Here is a 17,325-nt window from a genome sequence, read left to right as displayed (position 1 = left end):
TGGCACAAGGCCGCATATGCCAGCTTCACATAGCTCCTGTGCTGGAGAAAATTGCCCCTGGGCTGTTGCAGCCCTTTTATGGCCCTTATATGCCTCCAAAGCAGAGTATATGGGTTGGGTCCAGAATCTGGCCCATTCTCCTTTATATATGTCTCTATTTATCATCTAAGGTTTTAGAAGGAAAACATTTTGGTCCTTGAATAGGTCCAATAGAGTTCTTATGAACAATTAACATTCAGAAAATCCATGCTGTTTGCAGCATAGTGACTGATAAGACTTTCCTAGCATCAGCCATTAAATAATTGTATATGTTCCCAGTATAAGACAGACAGAGTCGCAGTTCTTGTGTAACAAAATACAAAGTCAAAAACTATGCCCAAATAAGTAAATTAAGGTCTTGTTTGTATAACTTCTTGTATTTTCAGCTACCAAAGAAAAGCTACACCAGGACATTACTACAGTCGATCAGAAATTTACTGAGGTGATAACTGAACAAGCAAATCTCCGTATTAATGCAGCCCAGTCTTCAAAGATACTTTATGTCATCACAACCAGCCCGAGTCATCCCCCTAGCATCATGCCTGGTAATATCCAAAGGGAATTGATGGGCAGAAACAACAGGGAAAATGCACTGATATACAGATTATGAAATGGCTTACTTTGTCTTTTCATTCTCTGTGTGCTGCATTAGTGATGTACATTTACTGTATGAGACAGTGCATTGAACAAATAAGAGTAGGCTAGATCACAGAGTGACACGAAGTGGTGCTAAATGCACATGGGGAGAAGCAGAGGGTCATTAGGTGGTTTTACTCTACCTCTGTGTTACCCTGATACTTGAGACTGCTGAGGGCCTCAGAGCTTCTCTAACTTGCATTTTCAAATACAAGACCCCCCTTGGGGCTGTTCTATCAGCCATGATTGCCAGAGCATGTTGCACCATACTATCCCACCCATGACATGCTGAAGCCTGAGTGTGGAGGAAAGGCCAGGAGGCACTTGTGCTGCACTAGTTTAGAACTCTTTTGTACTAGGAGTATCTTCAGCTGCTGCTTCAAGGCATTTTTGAATCCCCTTTGTGCTGCTGGAATGATGAAGGGAACTAAAGAGGGGTCAAGGATCTGGTGCAATGTCCAAGAGCCAACAATCTAAAGGAATGCAATGAGACCGAGCAGGACAGTACAACACAGATCAAACACTGAGCAGAATCTGCAATGGGAAAAGAACAGGGCAAATGCTGATGTGAGATCAGCCAATCTCCTTGCAAATGGAGAATTGATTCTTATGGTACATTCCCATAAGCATTGTTCAGTTTATTTTTAAAATTCCCTAGGAATGTGCTTCCATCCTTTTCAAAGATGGACAATTGCACAGCTTTAAAATCTCTGTAAGGAAATAGTTCCTGATATTTACTCTAAAATTTCTGAAGTTTGAAATTTTATAACGAACTATCTTGCACTAGCCAAGTGGGAATGGGCTGGTTGGAATGTAAAAGATCTCTTTCAGCTTGAATTGCTCTAATTTAAACATTGTTTGAAATGGAAGCTTTCAATTGAGTGTCCAAGAGTAAGTGTGTTAAAACAGAAAGCACATACATTATTTTAAAACTATAAGCAAATTAATGTGCTAGAAGATATGCCTTTTTCTTTTTCATAGAGTGGACAGTATATGGCCTCACAGCTCTCCTCATCCTAACTGTCTCAGCCATATTGGCAAAGATACTTCTGCATTTCATAATGAAGTAAGTATACGATTAAGTTTTCCTGGGTGTACCTGGGACATATTGATTCAGGCTCATGCATGGAATTCTTTGTGTCCTGGAGGGAACCACTCTCACCTTCTTATACTGTGTGACTAGTTATGTTCAATAACATGGGTTATATAGTGTTTTCAGTGTCTCCTCAATCACTTGCCAGATAAAGCACATCTCTACCTTTCCACTCTTTGTACAATGAAATTTGCAATTGAAGGATCCCTTTTGTTTTTATTTTATGGACATTCATGTTACCAGGGGTGAGAGGATTCTCATAAAGACTAAAATTACAGAGGAGAAGAAATTAAACAAAGATTTTCAGCATGGTTGGGAGGAAGGCTGATTATTTTAATATTTAATGCAAAAAGTATTAATGAAATGTTAAAGAGCAGCCCATTCCATCAGCGATGAATCAGCTAGTCTATATTCTTTCTCTCTTCTGTACCCATTCTAATTTTTCAGCAGCAAAGAGCCACAAAAGTGATTCAAAGTCTTGAAAATCCGTGTCATAGCAAGAGATTTAAGATGCTCAATCTATTTACCTAATTGACAGAGAAAGTTAAGCGGTGACTTGATTTTAGTCTACAAGTACCTACACATGGAAGAGGTTTCTGATAGTAGACAGCTCTTTAAATCTAACAGAAAAAGGCAAACTAAATCCAATAGTTGGAAGCTGAAACTAGACACATTCAGACTAGAAATAAGGTGTAATTCCATAACAGTGAGGGTAATTAACCATTGGAACAACCTATCTAGGGACATTGTGGATTCGCCAACATTTGAAGATTTTAAATGATTTTATGTCTGTCTAAAAGTTATTAATAAATGCATACTCACAGCCATCGATTTTGAGGCTAGCAGGGCCATTGTGAGATAATCTAATCTGATCCCCTATATAACACAGGCCATAGAACAGGGGCAGGCAAACTTTTTGGCCTGAGGGCCGCATCGGATTTCATAAATTGTATGGAGGGCCGGTTAGGGGAGGGGGGTTGTGGCCCCCCCCCGGACTCCTGCCCCATCCAACCTCCCTGTTCCCTGACGGCCCCTCTGGGACCCGTGCCCCATCCACACACCCCCGCTCCCTGTCCCCTGACTGCCCCCTGTCCGGTTGTGGCCCGTGGGCCGTAGTTTGCCCACCTCTGCCATAGAACGTCTCTGAAATAATTTGTGTATGACTTAGAGCATATCATGCTTTTAAAATTGCCAGTGAGGGAGACACCGCCACAGCTGATAAATTGTTCCAATTAATTACCCTCACTGTTAAAAATGTGTGCCTTATTTCAGTCTGAATTTATCAGGCTTCAACTTTCAGCCATTCATAGATTCTAAGGCCAGAAGGGACCATTATGATCATCTCATTTGACCTTAGTATAACATAGGCCAGAGAACTGCCCCAAAATAATTCCTAGAGCAGATCTTTTAGAGAAAACATCCAATCTGGATTTTAAAATTGTCAGTAAGGCAGACTCCACCATGACCTTGGTAAATTATGTCAATTAATGGTTTATTACTCTCACTGTTAAAAATATATACCTTATTTCCATTCTGAATTTGTCAAACTTCAAGCCATTGGATCGTGTTACACCTTTCTCTGCTAGACTGAAGAGTCCATTATTAAATATTTGTTCCCCATATAGGTACTTATAGACTGTAATCAAATCACCCCTTAATCTTCTCTTTGATAAACTCAATATATTGAGGTCCTTGAGTCTTTCACTATAAGGCGTGTTTTCCAATCTTTTAAGCATACTTAGGGCTCTTCTCTGAGCCCTTGTCAAGTATTTCCAACATCCTTCCTGAATGGTGGGCACCAGATCTGGACACAACATTCTAGCAGAGGTCCCACCAGTATCAAATACAGAGGTGAAATCACCTTCCTACTCCTATTTGAGGTTCCCCTATTTATGCATCCCAGGATTGCATTAGCTCTTTTGGCCACAGCATTACTTTGGAGCTCATAGAACCATAGAAATGTAGGACTGGTAATCTAGTCCAATCCCTTGCACTGAGGCAGGACTAAGTATTATCTAGACCATCCCTGACAGATGTTTGTCCAACCTGCTCTTAAAAACCTCCAATGATGGAGATTCCACAACTTCACTTGGTAATTTGTTCCATTGCTTAACTACACGGACAGGTAGGACGTTTTTCCTAATGTCTAAACTAAATCTCCCTTGCTGCAATTTAAACCCATTACTTGTTCTGTCCTCAGTAGTGAAGGAGAACAATTTTCACCCTCCTCTTTATAACAACCTTTCATGTACTCGAAGACTGTAATGTCTCATCTTAGTCCTCTCTTCTCCAGCATGTCACAAGCCCAATTTTTTCAATCTTTCCTTGTAGGTCATGTTTTCTAGACCTTTAATCATTTTTGTTGCTCTCTTCTGGACTTTCTGTAATTTGCCCACGTTTTCCTGAAGTGTGGTGCCCAGAATTAGACACAATATTCCAGATGAGGCCTTATCAGTGCTTAGTAGAGTGAAATAATTACTTCTTGTGTCTCACGCTTTTTTTTTTTTTTTTTTTGCAAGAGTCTTATGTTGTTGACCCCATATCCTTTTCTGCAGTACTCCATCATAGGCAGTCATTACCTATTTTGTATTTGTGCAGTTGATTATTCCCGACCAAGTATAGTATTTTGTATTTGTCCTTATTGAATTTCATCCTATTTAATTCAGACTATTTCTCCAGTTTGTCAAGATCATTTTGAATTTTAATCCTGTCCTCCAAAGAGCTTGCAAACCCTCCCAGATTGGTATCATTCACAAGCTTTATAAGTGTACTCTATATGCCATTATCCAAATCATTTATGAAGATATTCAATAGAACTGGACTCAGGACCGATCCCTGCGGGACCCCACTTGATGTGCCTTCTAGCTTAATTGTGAGCCAATGATAACTACTCTCTGAGCAGTTTTCCAGCCAGTTGTGTACTCACCTTATTGTAGCTCCATCTAGGCTGTATTTTTCTTGTATGTTTACGAGACGGTCATGTGAGACAGTAGCAAAAGCATTAAAGTCAAACTATATCACATTCACTGCTTCCCCCTATTGACAAGGCTTGTCACCCTGTCAAAGAAGGATATTAGGTTGGTTCGATATGATTTGTTCTTGACAAATCCATGTTGACTGCTACTTATTACCTTATTATCTTCTAAGTGCTTATAAATTAATTGTTTGATTATTTTCTCCATTATCTTTCCGGTACCAAAGTTATGCTGACTGGTCTACAATTCCCTGGGTTGTCCTTATTCCCTTTTTTGTAGAAAGGTACTATGTTTGTCCCTTTTCCAGCCCTCTGGTATGTCTCCCATTCTCCATACATTCGCAAAGATAATCACTAATGGCTCAGAGATGTCTTCAGTTAGGTCCTTAAGTATTCTAGGACATATTTCATCAGGCCCTACCGATGTGAAGACATCTAACTTGTGTGAGTCATTCTTAACTTGTTCTTTTCTTATTTTAGCCTCAGATTCTACCCCATTTACACTGTTCTCTATGTTAATCGTCAGATCCCTGCAAACTTTTTGGTGAAAACTTGAAACAAAAAAGGCATTTAATACTTCGGCCATTGCTATATTATCTGTTATTGTTTTTCCCTCCTCATTTGGTAATGGGCCTACCTGATCCTTGGTCTGCCTCTTGTTTCCCACATATTTGTAAAATGCTCTGTTACCATTTTTTATCCCTAGCTTATTTAATCTCATTTTGTGCCTTAACCTTTCTAATTTTGTCCTTACATGCTTGTGTTGATTTTTTAAATATATTCATCCTTTGTAATTTAACCTATGACTCTTTTTTGGGTCTGGGGTCATTGAAGATCTCTTGGCAAAGCCAGGGTGGCCTCTTATCATACTTTTTATCTTTCCTACACATTGGAATAATTTGCTCTTTTGCCCTTAATAATGTCTCTCTAAAAAACTGCCAGCTCTCCTGAACTCTTTTTTCCCTTAGGCCTGGTCTACACTAGGGGGGGATCAATTTAAGTTACACAACTTCAGCTACGTGAATAATGTAGCTGAAGTCGACGTACTTAGAACTACTTACCGCGGTGTCTTCACTGCGGTAAGTCAACTGCTGACGCTCCCCCGTCGACTCTGCCTGCGCCTCTCGCTCCAGTGGAGTACCGGAGTCAACGGGAGAGCGCTCGGCAGTCGATTTAGCGCGTCTTCACTAGACGCGATAAATCGACCCCTGCTGGATTGATCACTCCGGAGGTAAGTATAAACATGCTCTTAGACTTGCTTCCCACAGGATCTTACCTACCAATTGTCTGAGTTTGCTAAAGTCTGCCTTCTTCAAGTTCATTGCCTTTATTCTGCTGTTTTCCCTCCTACTATTCCTTAGAATCATGAACTCTATCATTTCATGGTCACTTCATCCAAGCTGCCTTCCACTTTCAGATTCTTAACTAGCTCCTCCCTGTTTGTCAGAATTAAATGCAGAATACCCTCTCCTCTAGTCTCTTTCTCTACCTTCTATAATAAAAGCTGTCTCCAATGCATTTCAAGAACTTGTTGGATAATCTGTGCCCTGCTGTATTATCATCATGTTCAGCTGATTATCCACCACAATCCTCATGTCTTTTTCAGAGTCACTGAAGTCTTCCTACTGGGTAGTGGTCATTAGTACAAGAAAGAGCGCTCTTCGTTTGTGTTCTCGCTAGCAATAGGGGCATGAAAAGAATTAGTGCACCAGGCTGAGAACATGGTTATTATTTTTGACCACCACTCACTATTGATGCAAAGATTTTTTTATGCCTAAAAGATACTATTACAATCATCTAGTCTGTCCTCCTGAAGAACACAGGCCATAGAATTTTGTCCATTAATTCCTGCATCAAGCTTTTAATTTATGGCTTAACTAGAATATACCTTTTAGAAAGACATCTGGTCTTGAGCTGAAGACTTCAAGTGAGCAAGGGTTTACCACACACCTGGTTAATCTGCTGTGATTGTTAATTACCCTCTTGGTAAAAATGTGCATTTTATTTCTAGTTTTAATTTTTCTAGACTCAAATTTCAGCCAGTGGACCTTTTTATGCTTATGTCGGCTAGATTAAAGAGGCCTCCACTGTCCGATACATTCTACATATGTAGGTAGAACTAGATTGCAATCGAGACACCTCTTAATCTTCTCTTTAGTGAGCTAAACAGATTGATCTTAAGTTTCTCACCATAATGTGTGTTTTTCCAGAGTCAAATCAATCTTGTAGCACTTCTTTGAATCTTCTCCAATTTTTCAACATCCTTTTTCAATGTGTGGCAACCAGAACTGAACACAGAATTCCAGTTGCGGTCTTACCAAACCATGAAGCGATGTTATCCCTTCCCTACTCCCATTTGATATTCCTCTGTTTATATAGTCAAAGCTCATGGTAACTTTTTTAGCCACAAGTATCACACTGAGAGTGCATTTTTAACTGATCATTTACCATAACCCCAATGTTCTTTATGGATCCACCATCCTGTAAGTATGTCCTACATCTTTTGTTCCTAGAGGTATGACCTTGTATTTGGCTATATTAAAATAGGAAAGTCCTGTGTGTCTCAGAAGCAACATGAAAATTTTTCAGTTGCAGTTTGCTTTATGTGCTCTCATCATCACTTTGCAAAAGCAACACCTGTCCTTGTGCCAATGAGGCACAATTGTTGTAATTTACTTTCTGTTAGGATTCACTAGCACTTGCAACTAGTACAAAAAACAGGTTGGAGCACCGAGGATCACAATGTACTACCCTTTTTACATTATCTGCCTGTAAAGTGGCAGATTGATTTTTAAGTTTGCATTGTTAGCTTTTAATGCCCTGAATATGTGACTTCCTATCTGAGCCTCATCCTGACAGGTATTAGCACTCTGACACCTTATTGATAGGTGTTCCACTTTTGCACATGGATCACTGGATGACTGCACTTTGGCTGTGGCAGCTCATGGCATGTAAAATTTATTCTACATTCCAGAAAGCATCTGTAAACACACTTTTTTTAAGAGGCATTTTCATTATTAACATTGATTAGCTCCTGAATAGAACCCTCTCCCCATTTTTAAATAGTCCCCAAATAGCTAGCCTTTTAGCAATTTTATAGCGTTGTTTTAATGGTGCTTTAATTATATTTCAGATCGTTGTTTAGTAATAATGCAGCATGGTCGAGTGGACAAGGCAGTGGCTTTGGACTCAGAAGACCTCGGGTCTTTTCCCAGCTCTTGCTGTGACCTTATTATGTCACTTCTTTGTGCCTTCTGTTTCTCCTTTCATCCTGTTCTGTCTAGTTTATTTAGATTGTAAACCATATGGGGCAGGGGATGGTTTCTTACTATGTGGTGTATAGTGCCTAGCATAATGCTGCCCCAGTCTCATTCTCAACGTGGAATGTTGGTGTGGATGGGTACAGCTTGCTCAGGAAGGATAGACAGGGGAAAAAGGGAGGAGGTGTTGCCTTATATATTAAAAATGTACACACTTGGACTGAGGTGGAGATGGACATAGGAGACAGAAGTGTTGAGAGTCTCTGGGTTAGACTAAAAGGGGTAAAAAACAAGGGTGATGTCATGCTAGGAGTCTACTACAGGCCACCTAACCAGGTGGAAGAGGTGGATGAGGCTTTTTTTAAACAACTAACAAAATCATCCAAAGCCCAAGATTTGGTGGTGATGGGGGACTTCAACTATCCAAATATATGTTGGGAAAATAACACAGCGGGTCACAGACTATCCAACAAATTCTTGGACTGCATTGCAGACAACTTTTTATTTCAGAAGGTTGAAAAAGCTACTGGGGGGAAGCTGTTCTAGACTTGATTTTAACAAATAGGGAGGAACTCATTGAGAATTTGAAAGTAGAAGGCAGCTTGGGTGAAAGTGATCATGAAATCATAGAGTTTGCAATTCTAAGGAAGGGTAGAAGGGAGTACAGCAAAATAGAGACAATGGATTTCAGGAAGGCGGATTTTGGTAAGCTCAGAGAGCTGATAGGTAAGGTCCCATGGAAATCAAGACTGAGGGGAAAAACAACTGAGGAGAGTTGGCAGTTTTTCAAAGGGACACTATTAAGGGCCCAAAAGCAAGCTATTCCGCTGGTTAGGAAAGATAGAAAATGTGGCAAAAGACCACCTTGGCTTAACCACGAGATCTTGCATGATCTAAAAAATAAAAAGGAGTCATATAAAAAATGGAAACTAGGACAGATTACAAAGGATGAATATAGGCAAACAACACAGGAATGCAGGGGCAAGATTAGAAAGGCAAAGGCACAAAATGAGCTCAAACTAGCTACAGGAATAAAGGGAAACAAGAAGACTTCTTATCAATACATTAGAAGCAAGAGGAAGACCAAAGACAGGGTAGGCCCACTGCTCAGTGAAGAGGGAGAAACAGTAACAGGAGACTTGGAAATGGCAGAGATGCTTAATGACTTCTTTGTTTCGGTCTTCACCGAGAAGTCTGAAGGAATGCCTAACATAGTGAATGCTAATGGGAAGGGGGTAGGTTTAGCAGATAAAATAAAAAAAGAACAAGTTAAAAATCACTTAGAAAAGTTAGATGCCTGCAAGTCACCAGGGCCTGATGAAATGCATCCTAGAATACTCAAGGAGCTAATAGAGGAGGTATCTGAGCCTCTAGCTATTATCTTTGGAAAATCATGGGAGACGGGAGAGATTCCAGAAGACTGGAAAAGGGCAAATATAGTGCCCATCTATAAAAAGGGAAATAAAAACAATCCAGGAAACTACAGACCAGTTAGTTTAACTTCTGTGCCAGGGAAGATAATGGAGCAAGTAATTAAGGAAATCATCTGCAAACACTTGGAAGGTGGTAAGGTGATAGGGAATAGCCAGCATGGATTTGTAAAGAACAAATCGTGTCAAACCAATCTGATAGCTTTCTTTGACAGGATAACGAGTCTTGTGGATAAGGGAGAAGCTGTGGATGTGGTATACCTAGACTTTAGTAAGGCATTTGATACAGTCTCGCATGATATTCTTATCGGCTACTAAAAGGTGGGTGCATAACTGGCTGGATAACTGTACTCAGAGAGTTGTTATTAATGGTTCCCAATCCTGCTGGAAAGGCATAACAAGTGGGGTTCCGCAGGGGTCTGTTTTGGGACCGGCTCTGTTCAATATCTTCATTAACGACTTAGATATTGGCATAGAAAGTATGCTTATTAAGTTTGCAGATGATACCAAACTGGGAGGTAACTGCTTTGGAGGACAGGGTCATAATTCAAAATGATCTGGACAAATTGGAGAAATGGTCTGAGGTAAACAGGATGAAGTTTAACAAAGACAAATGCAAAGTGCTCCACTTAGGAAGGAACAATCAGTTTCACACATACAGAATTGGAAGAGACTGTCTAGGAAGGAGTACGGCAGAAAGGGATCTAGGGGTTATAGTGGACCACAAGCTAAATCTGAGTCAACAGTGTGATGCTGTTGCAAAAAAAGCAAACATGATTCTGGGATGTATTAACAGGTGTGTTGTGAGCAAGACACGAGAAGTCATTCTTCCGCTCTACTCTGCGCTGGTTAGGCCTCAATTGGAGTATTGTGTCCAGTTCTGGGCACCGCATTTCAAGAAAGATGTGGAGAAATTGGAGAGGGTCCAGAGAAGAGCAACAAGAATGATTAAAGGTCTTGAGAACATGACCTATGAAGGAAGGCTGAAAGAATTGGGTTTGTTTAGTTTGGAAAAGAGAAGACTGAGAGGGGACATGATAGCAGTTTTCAGGTATCTAAAAGGGTGTCATAAGGAGGAGGGAGAAAACTTGTTCACCTTAGCATCTAAGGATAGAACAAGAAGCAATGGGCTTAAACTGCAGCAAGGGAGGTTTAGGTTGGACATTAGGAAAAAGTTCCTAACTGTCAGGGTGGTTAAACACTGGAATAAATTGCCTAGGGAGGTTGTGGAATCTCCATCTCTGGAGATATTTAAGAGTAGGTTAGATAAATGTCTATCAGGGATGGTCTAGACAGTATTTGGTCCTGCCACGAGGGCAGGGGACTGGACTTGATGACCTCTCGAGGTCCCTTCCAGTCCTAGAATCTATGAATCATTTGGGGCCTGCAGACATACTGTAATACACATAAGATAATTAAATAGCAGCTCGCCAAACAATTTAGCATGTTATTAAGACTATAATTGTAAAATAACTGTTTCTTAGATCTCATCAGGCACCTCCTTCAGCTGAGATAGGGGATTCTCACCAAGCAACTACTGCAGGAGAGATCTGGAGTATTTTTTACAAGCCATCCACCTCCATCTCCATCTTCAAGAAAAAATTTAAGAGCCAACAAGATGATTGCAACCTCCTTGTGGGAAACTAAAGTGCCAGTTACGCCATGAGACACAATATTCTCCTGCAATTCAAAGTGTATTGGGGATAATCCTTTTCCTCTATCTTCTCCTTGTTTTCCAAAGGATCTGGACAGACCTTTTCTGGAGTTCCATGGTGCACACCAGACATGGGAAAACCAGCTGCTATAACCATTTTGAAGTATCTGGAGCTTGTCAGCTCTCTCATCCTTCTAAATATGGTCTTAAACCACTTCGCTTAAAATAGAAACAGAATCTCTAAAACAGTAGGTGTCCCGCACACCACAAAACGAGATGAATGTGGGAACCCTGTGGAGATCAGGGCTTTGGGTCTGCTTTGACTGCTGTAATAGTTTAGGGCATTTTAAGCTCAAAGTTAAGCACAAATATAAATGACACCATCTTTTCAGCTGCTGCAGCAGCAGGTGCTGAGTTGCCTCTGCTGTAGATGTTTCTAGCTGGCAATGTACAAAGGTGAGGGAGTCGCAGACTTTGAAAAGGTATCTGCCTAATAGCCAGTGTTCTGTTATTTTTGGATGGCCTCTTTTCAGAAGTACAAATATAGAGAACCAATCAGGTCTCAAAGGTAAAATTAGGAGAAAAATGCTCAACAAAGCCTGCGCTACAAACAAATTAAATAGGTGGTGCTCACTGGTTCAGAGTCGACATGGGATGTTTAGAGTTTAAAGTTTGTGCGTCTGAGCCACCATGCCTACTAATTGTTTTCTAAGAGGTCACTTGTAGTAGCAAGAGACATGTCATGACAAACCTATACCATTCTTATGCCCTGCATCGAGTCTGGATGTGAACATCGGGCTGCCTAACAAAGCTATGACCTTTCAGTCAAACTGTTAAGTCAGTGAGCTTCAGATGGTAAGGCTGACAATCAAGATTTCCTGCAACAAAAGTTAAAGATATCACTGACAGCAGCAAAAGGTGGGGATGAAACAATGGATCTGTAATAGTTGGTAAATGACTGCATGGCATTATCAGTATCAATTGACTAGAAGGTTGGAAGGAACAGTAAGGGGCATGTGTATGTGTGAGTGAGAGAGAGGTGACCAAATAGAAATGTATGTGACAGAGAGACAAACCTGCTGTCCTCTAGATGCCTGAATATATGTGTGCAGCTGTAACCTCTGGGACACTTGTACTGCAACCTGAGGGTTGGGAGGGTGTGTTTAACCTGGAGTGTTTGAGGTTTGTGGGTTTAAGCATTATAAATGCTTCAGCAACTCATCTGCCATTTAAAAATGGAGTTGCTGCAATGAGAGCAGCTGAAAAAAGCAGCAATAGTTTCCATAGCTCAGGGCTTGAGACTCCCACACATTCCTGTGCTAGTGTCTGGACAGCAGGCTCCACTTCCCTGTACAGGGGACTCCTTGATGCTTCCAGCCTTTGCACCTGTTTCTATTGTGACCTTGTCAACATCATATTTCAAGTGCACCACAAACTTCCCAGCAATCATGAGGCCAGGATTAGGATAGTGGCAGCCAATCCTTACCCCAACGCTAAATCAAGCTGCCTTGCTGTGCATTCCAGACTGCAGAACTACACAAGGAAGTGATGGGACAGCTGGATTTTGTCTCCATTAAGAGGTGACAGTGTATAAATGTGAGTAATCAAAGCAAAGAAGAGCTCCAGTTAGACAACAGAATGAGGAGGAGAAACACTGGAGACAAACACCAACCCCTCAGGAAATCTACCCAAACAAAGCAAAATTGAGGCCAAGACAAGTGACAGCTGCTGCTTTCGGTTAAAGGTGGTTTTGAATGTTCTTGCCAACAATATCAAGGCCAAGAGTGTTCTCACTCCAATTTTTTTGATCCAGGAGAGGGGATTACACCAGTGCAGCTGTCTTCATACCCTGCAGTATTGGAGAAAGTATCTTGTTCCAGAAGCCTTTGGATTTGTATCAACATATGCTCATCCTCCACCACGGGCGGTTCGACGCTGCCATAGAATCCATGCTCTAACCTCAGAGCCAGGTGAATGACAAAGACATGGCCAAGAATAGTCTTCAGGAGAGTTACAAAAGGGACACTGGGTTTCTCACTAGAACAGCAGGAATGATGCTTTCATACAAACAAGGGCTTAACACCAGCCACAAGAAGACCAGCCTGTGTCCTCTTGATAATGAGGCTCTTTTGTGGAATCATTTGTTACATGATTTCCTACACCATGAAAAGTCTGAACATGGCGGGGCAGAGCCTCAACAAGTGTGTTACCATAGCTCCATTGACTTTACTGGTTCTGTGACAATTTACAGTAGCTGAGAGAGAGGGCTCATTTCACTAAGAGTTCTGTGCTGACCAGCCTTGCCTTGGGTAATTAATTTTGATCGTTTGCTTCCAAACAGAGCAAAGTGGACCTAAGGACTCTAGTATATGGTGGAAACAGGCCTTTCCTGTGCATTCCCCAAAATATTTTCACACTGCTGCGTCACTGTATTGGCCAGAATGTATAAGTAGGTTCATGCAGCAACAAATGCAAAGCCAAGAAAATAGTTTTTTTCCCTGTGAGTATCATACTGCAAGCCAAATAATATGACACGTCTCCTACTAAATTCAGGTACCAATCCACTTACAAGGAGGGAAAAAAACAACTCAAAATACCCCCAAAAGAAACTACGACTCACAACAGTGAAGACTATTGAACAAACAGCAGCTCAAACCGAAACAGAATTCAGTGAGTCCCTTCTAAATTAATCTCCAGTTAGAAGAAAAGAATAATTGCTCCAGGCTTCACAAAAAGAAAATATCATAAAAATTGACATGTTCACAGATGGTCCCTTAAAAAGAATTTCTATCTGCATCAACCAACTGCTGCAAAAAGGAGGGGAAGAGACAGCCTGCAGAGAGATATGGTGAATGGGGATGGCAAGAGATCACCTAATCAAACCAGAAGGTACCTTAATTAGAAAAAAAGCTGAAGTCCCAGACAGGCTGATGCTCTCAGGCTTGTATTTGAGGGATGGGGGAAAGAAAAGGATCAGTTATGCTACTCAGGGCTTCCTAGTGAATGTTTGGATTTTTCTTTTTTTTAATTAATGAAGCTACTGAGGAGCAGCATTTGTTCAGATCTCCAGGGACTAGGCGTGTAGGAGAATAGGGCTATAGAACTTCAGAAAGCCAGAAAAATGGGGTACACTTAAACCTGAAGTCCCAGCCCTAGCTCTTCTATACTGGCTGTTAGTTTAGGTCACTGCTTATGGGGACTGCTATCTTGGCATACTTTATGCCCTTGATGTAATCATCTGAGGAATGGAGACAATATGCTGGAGAGCCCTGTAACATCAGCCAAAAAGGAAAACAAACTGGAAGCTAAGGAGATTTCAGAAATGTGGTTTTGCCAATTTCATCTACTTCACCCAACTGGCAAAGCTAAAATGGTTTCTGTCTCTGATCTGAAGCTGTTGGGCATGCACAGTCACTTTGTATCTTGGTTAATAAATAAAGAATTTAAGATGGACAAATCAACTAGAATAGCTGCTTTTCAGAGCATAGCAGGAGCTAGAAAACAAGAGAGGTAGTGCAATACAAAGTCTCTATGACTCAGTTGACAGTGGAGAGGAAATTCCTCTTTACTCAGTCCTAGTCGCAGTCTGTTCCCGAATCTGAGGGAGATTTACATTTCACTGTTCTGCAGGGTGGACAAAAGATGTAACCTGCAGATGATGCCATAAGAGCGATGTTTATTTGCCATAGATGGATCTCAGAAGTGTCATAATAATTCTATAATAAATATACTGTGCCAAAAGACTTTAAGACAGTAATTACCAGATTGTTTCCAGTAAAAGGGAAATGCAATGAGCACAGTTGGTACCTTCTTGAGTGAGCCTGCTAGAAGGTCTCTGGAAAAGGCAGTTTAAGTACCTGAAAAATTAACGAGAGGGAGAAGGTTGGTTAATTGCACCTGTTAACTCTTAAACATCAACAGCTTGGATAAAAGCAAGCATCTGTTTTCCAAATAAAATAATTTGAATAGTCAGTGCTTGTGCCTTGAGTAGAGAGGTTCCTCTTGAACAGATTCATAGCAAAACAATGGAGTTTCTCCTCATCCCTAATCCCAGCCAAGATAGGAAACAAATTATCACATTTTAGTATAGAACAATACTGGAGAGTAAAGCAGTAGGAAGTCAGAGACTGGCAGTAGAAGGTAAAGCTAGTGACCCAGATGTTACAGCTGTAAGTAGGTCATGCAGACGCTCCATTTTCTTGTCCTAGCAAATACTCTTGAGCAGTTAAACATATTGATCTATGATAATGAATATTTCCTTCCATGTGGAAAGTGCTTCAGAGGCAAGCTTTTTCTTCTATTTTATTCTGAACAAGTGTACCAATTTCAAGTGGGTTTTTTAAACCTTGGTTTACATATTTTCCTCCCCTCCATCAGTCTAGTTTCTCATTATTAAGATGCTTCATGTACCATTCCCCCCCCCCATCCCCCCGGCTCTGCTGCTTCCCTAAGGTTGCTGTCCTGATTTTCAAAGCACTGCATAAAATTGGTCTCAACAATTTGAGAGACCATCTCTCGCTTTTTCTCCATAACCATGACTTCCCATGATAGTTACTTTTCACTGGAACAATGAAAATCTTGACCCAGAAGGGAGGCCAGTGACTACAGGAGAAAGAACTTTCTTAGGAGCAGACCCAGAAGAAATAAGAATGGTCCAGCATCCCTTTTTCAGAGCTAACTGCAAGCCCCACTTCTTCACCCAGGATTTCCTGAAGAACACTCACTTTCATACTGACATGTTAAAATCCAACCAGCCAACCCACCCTGAGCCTGCTATGTGCCAGCAAGGGAATAAAAGCACTGTCAGCACTCAGATTCTATGGTGATGGGGGGTGTGTGTGTCACATATAAGGATAAACAGAAACAGACAAATAGCTAGCACTAGGTCAGGCACAACAAGGCAAAAGCACCATAAGAAACTGGGATGATGGATGGATAGTCTCATGACCAAAGAATCAGTGAGGATGTTCTCTTGTCCTGGCCATAAAACCTGAGGAAAATATGAAAAAAAAGCATGTCAGAACAGAGATTTAACTTGCCTCTTCTCAGGTTACGTATAGAGTAGCTAAATCTTTCCTTGCCAGTAGTTCCCAAGCCAGAGCAGTGGATGCACTGATTCAGCAGAGAAATCAAAGGGTTTCCTAGAATCTTTAGCTTATCAAGAAGCCACCAATCGAACTCCAAAGTGAGCATAAAATCCATTTTAAGACTTACTCTTGGCTAGCAAATTACACAAAATGGTGCAGCCAAAGAACAACTAAAATGGTATAGCACTGAGTCTGAGGAAAGACTAAATCCCCACTCTCATGCAGCTGGTCGGGTAGAATGTATTGGCTACCATGTAGATGCCTATCATGGTAACATCGAGAACGTGTGGTCTCTTGCCACTAGAGCCTAGTTCTGGATTATTTAATGATAAATAATACTACCTCACTAGTCTCAGACATGGAGTGGACACCCTCAAGCTTTTAATTCCCTTGAAGTAAGGAGAAGAACCTAACCTATATTTCCGTACCTGCTTGGACTGCAGCCACCAGAAATACAGGTATTCCTCATTAGGCTGTGACAAAAAAAATTAGATTTTGGCCTGGTCAGTACTTAGCTGGAAAACACTAAAGGAAAACCTAGCAGGCTGCAGTAAGTAGTGGTGGTGACTCTGTATGTTACACGCTCTCTTTTGAATCACAGTGAAGTGCTCCCTTGGCATGGTGCAATGCTGTTTGAGGTGGTGTCTTTCAGAGGAAATGTAAAACTAAACTTCTGACTGCTTGTGGCCCTGAAACTTTCATAAGATTGTTAGTGTTAGCTGTAAATGTCCTGGTCTAACTCCAATTTGGCTAATTGCATTCTACCTATCTAAATTCCACCTGCATTCAACTGAAAATGACATTCAACTTCACTTGCTGGTTTAAACTGTTGTAGAGCATGCATGCTCCACCCCCAAAGATAGCCACATTGCATTGATGGAGGAGGTGGTTTCTATATCTAGAACATGCTCAGATCTTTCATTACAACGAGTGCTAGAGAAATGGGTAGGATTTATTCATTATTAAGGGGCTATTGGTGTAGGCCCTGGAAGGATTTTTGTACTCAGCAGGAATGGATTTAGCTACATTACCTGTATTCATGCTTAGGACCTAATGAGGTGCCAGACCCACCGCTTCCTTGGTGGATGTCCCCTTGTGTCCTGTTAACCATGCTGATGTATTGCTTCTAACCAGCCCTTAGAAAATCAGCTT

General features: G+C 41.0%; 1 protein-coding gene across 1 annotated transcript in view; it reads left to right on the top strand.

The window, feature by feature from the left end:
• Positions 1-11,079, top strand: part of KREMEN1 (kringle containing transmembrane protein 1) — a 63,699-nt gene extending 52,620 nt beyond the window's left edge. The window contains exons 7-9 of the mRNA XM_065417885.1: positions 426-584; positions 1,657-1,741; positions 10,917-11,079. Of these exons, the coding sequence (XP_065273957.1) occupies positions 426-584; positions 1,657-1,741; positions 10,917-11,079 (407 nt within the window). The remainder of the gene's footprint in view (positions 1-425; positions 585-1,656; positions 1,742-10,916) is intronic.
• Positions 11,080-17,325: the final 6,246 nt, after the last annotated feature.

The sequence above is a fragment of the Emys orbicularis genome, chromosome 16 (genome assembly GCF_028017835.1).
Source record: "Emys orbicularis isolate rEmyOrb1 chromosome 16, rEmyOrb1.hap1, whole genome shotgun sequence".
Classification (NCBI taxonomy): Eukaryota; Metazoa; Chordata; order Testudines; family Emydidae; genus Emys; species Emys orbicularis.
The sequence above is the reverse complement of the archived record's forward strand: the minus strand, read 5'-3'. Positions and strand labels throughout refer to the sequence as shown.